The 603-nt window shown below is 40.5% G+C and overlaps 1 protein-coding gene across 6 annotated transcripts in view; it reads right to left on the bottom strand.

Moving 5' to 3' along the window:
• Window positions 1–603, bottom strand: part of Il31ra (interleukin 31 receptor A) — a 69,138-nt gene that overhangs the window by 33,945 nt on the left and 34,590 nt on the right. For all 6 annotated transcript variants that reach the window (XM_031360384.1, XM_031360389.1, XM_031360388.1 and 3 more), the window contains exon 3: window positions 41–158. In XM_031360384.1, the coding sequence (XP_031216244.1) occupies window positions 41–158 (118 nt within the window). The remainder of the gene's footprint in view (window positions 1–40; window positions 159–603) is intronic.

Here is a 603-nt window from a genome sequence, read left to right on the forward strand (position 1 = left end):
AGAGAGAGAGAGAGAGAGAGAGAGAGTTCCCAACACTTACTAAGTAATCTTCACAGTGTAGCTGGTATCATTGGTTTCCTTCTCTGGTCTCCAAGTACAAGTCAGATTTTTCTCAAAGTAAAAGATGCAGGAAATGTTCTCTGGCTTAGTTGGCAGAACTAGGGAAAAGTCACAGAACAACTTTAGAATGCAAGAACCATTGCCTTCCAAATCACATTTACGAGTAGAGGTTCTCAAGCTTTCCTAATTCTGCAGTCCTTTAATGCAGTTCCTCATATTCTGGTGACTCCCAACCGTGAAATTATTTTTGTTGGAACTTCATATTTGCTAATGTTATGAATTGTAATGTAAACATCTGGTATGCAGGATATCTGAAGCTACCCTTGTGAAAGGGGTTGCAACCCATAGGTGGAGAACCACTGTCCTGACCAGACTCAGGAAAAGCCTGTTACTTCAGTTATTCCCTTTAAAGAGATGTCTACTTTTTAAAAAAGTACATTTACAGTCCTAATAAAAATAAACACTTAGAAGCAGGCAGTGGTGGTTTTAATCCCAGTGCTTGGGAGGCAGAGGCAGGTAGATCTCTGAATTCGAAGCCAGCCT

Source organism: Mastomys coucha, unplaced genomic scaffold, assembly GCF_008632895.1.
Source record: "Mastomys coucha isolate ucsf_1 unplaced genomic scaffold, UCSF_Mcou_1 pScaffold8, whole genome shotgun sequence".
Classification (NCBI taxonomy): Eukaryota; Metazoa; Chordata; class Mammalia; order Rodentia; family Muridae; genus Mastomys; species Mastomys coucha.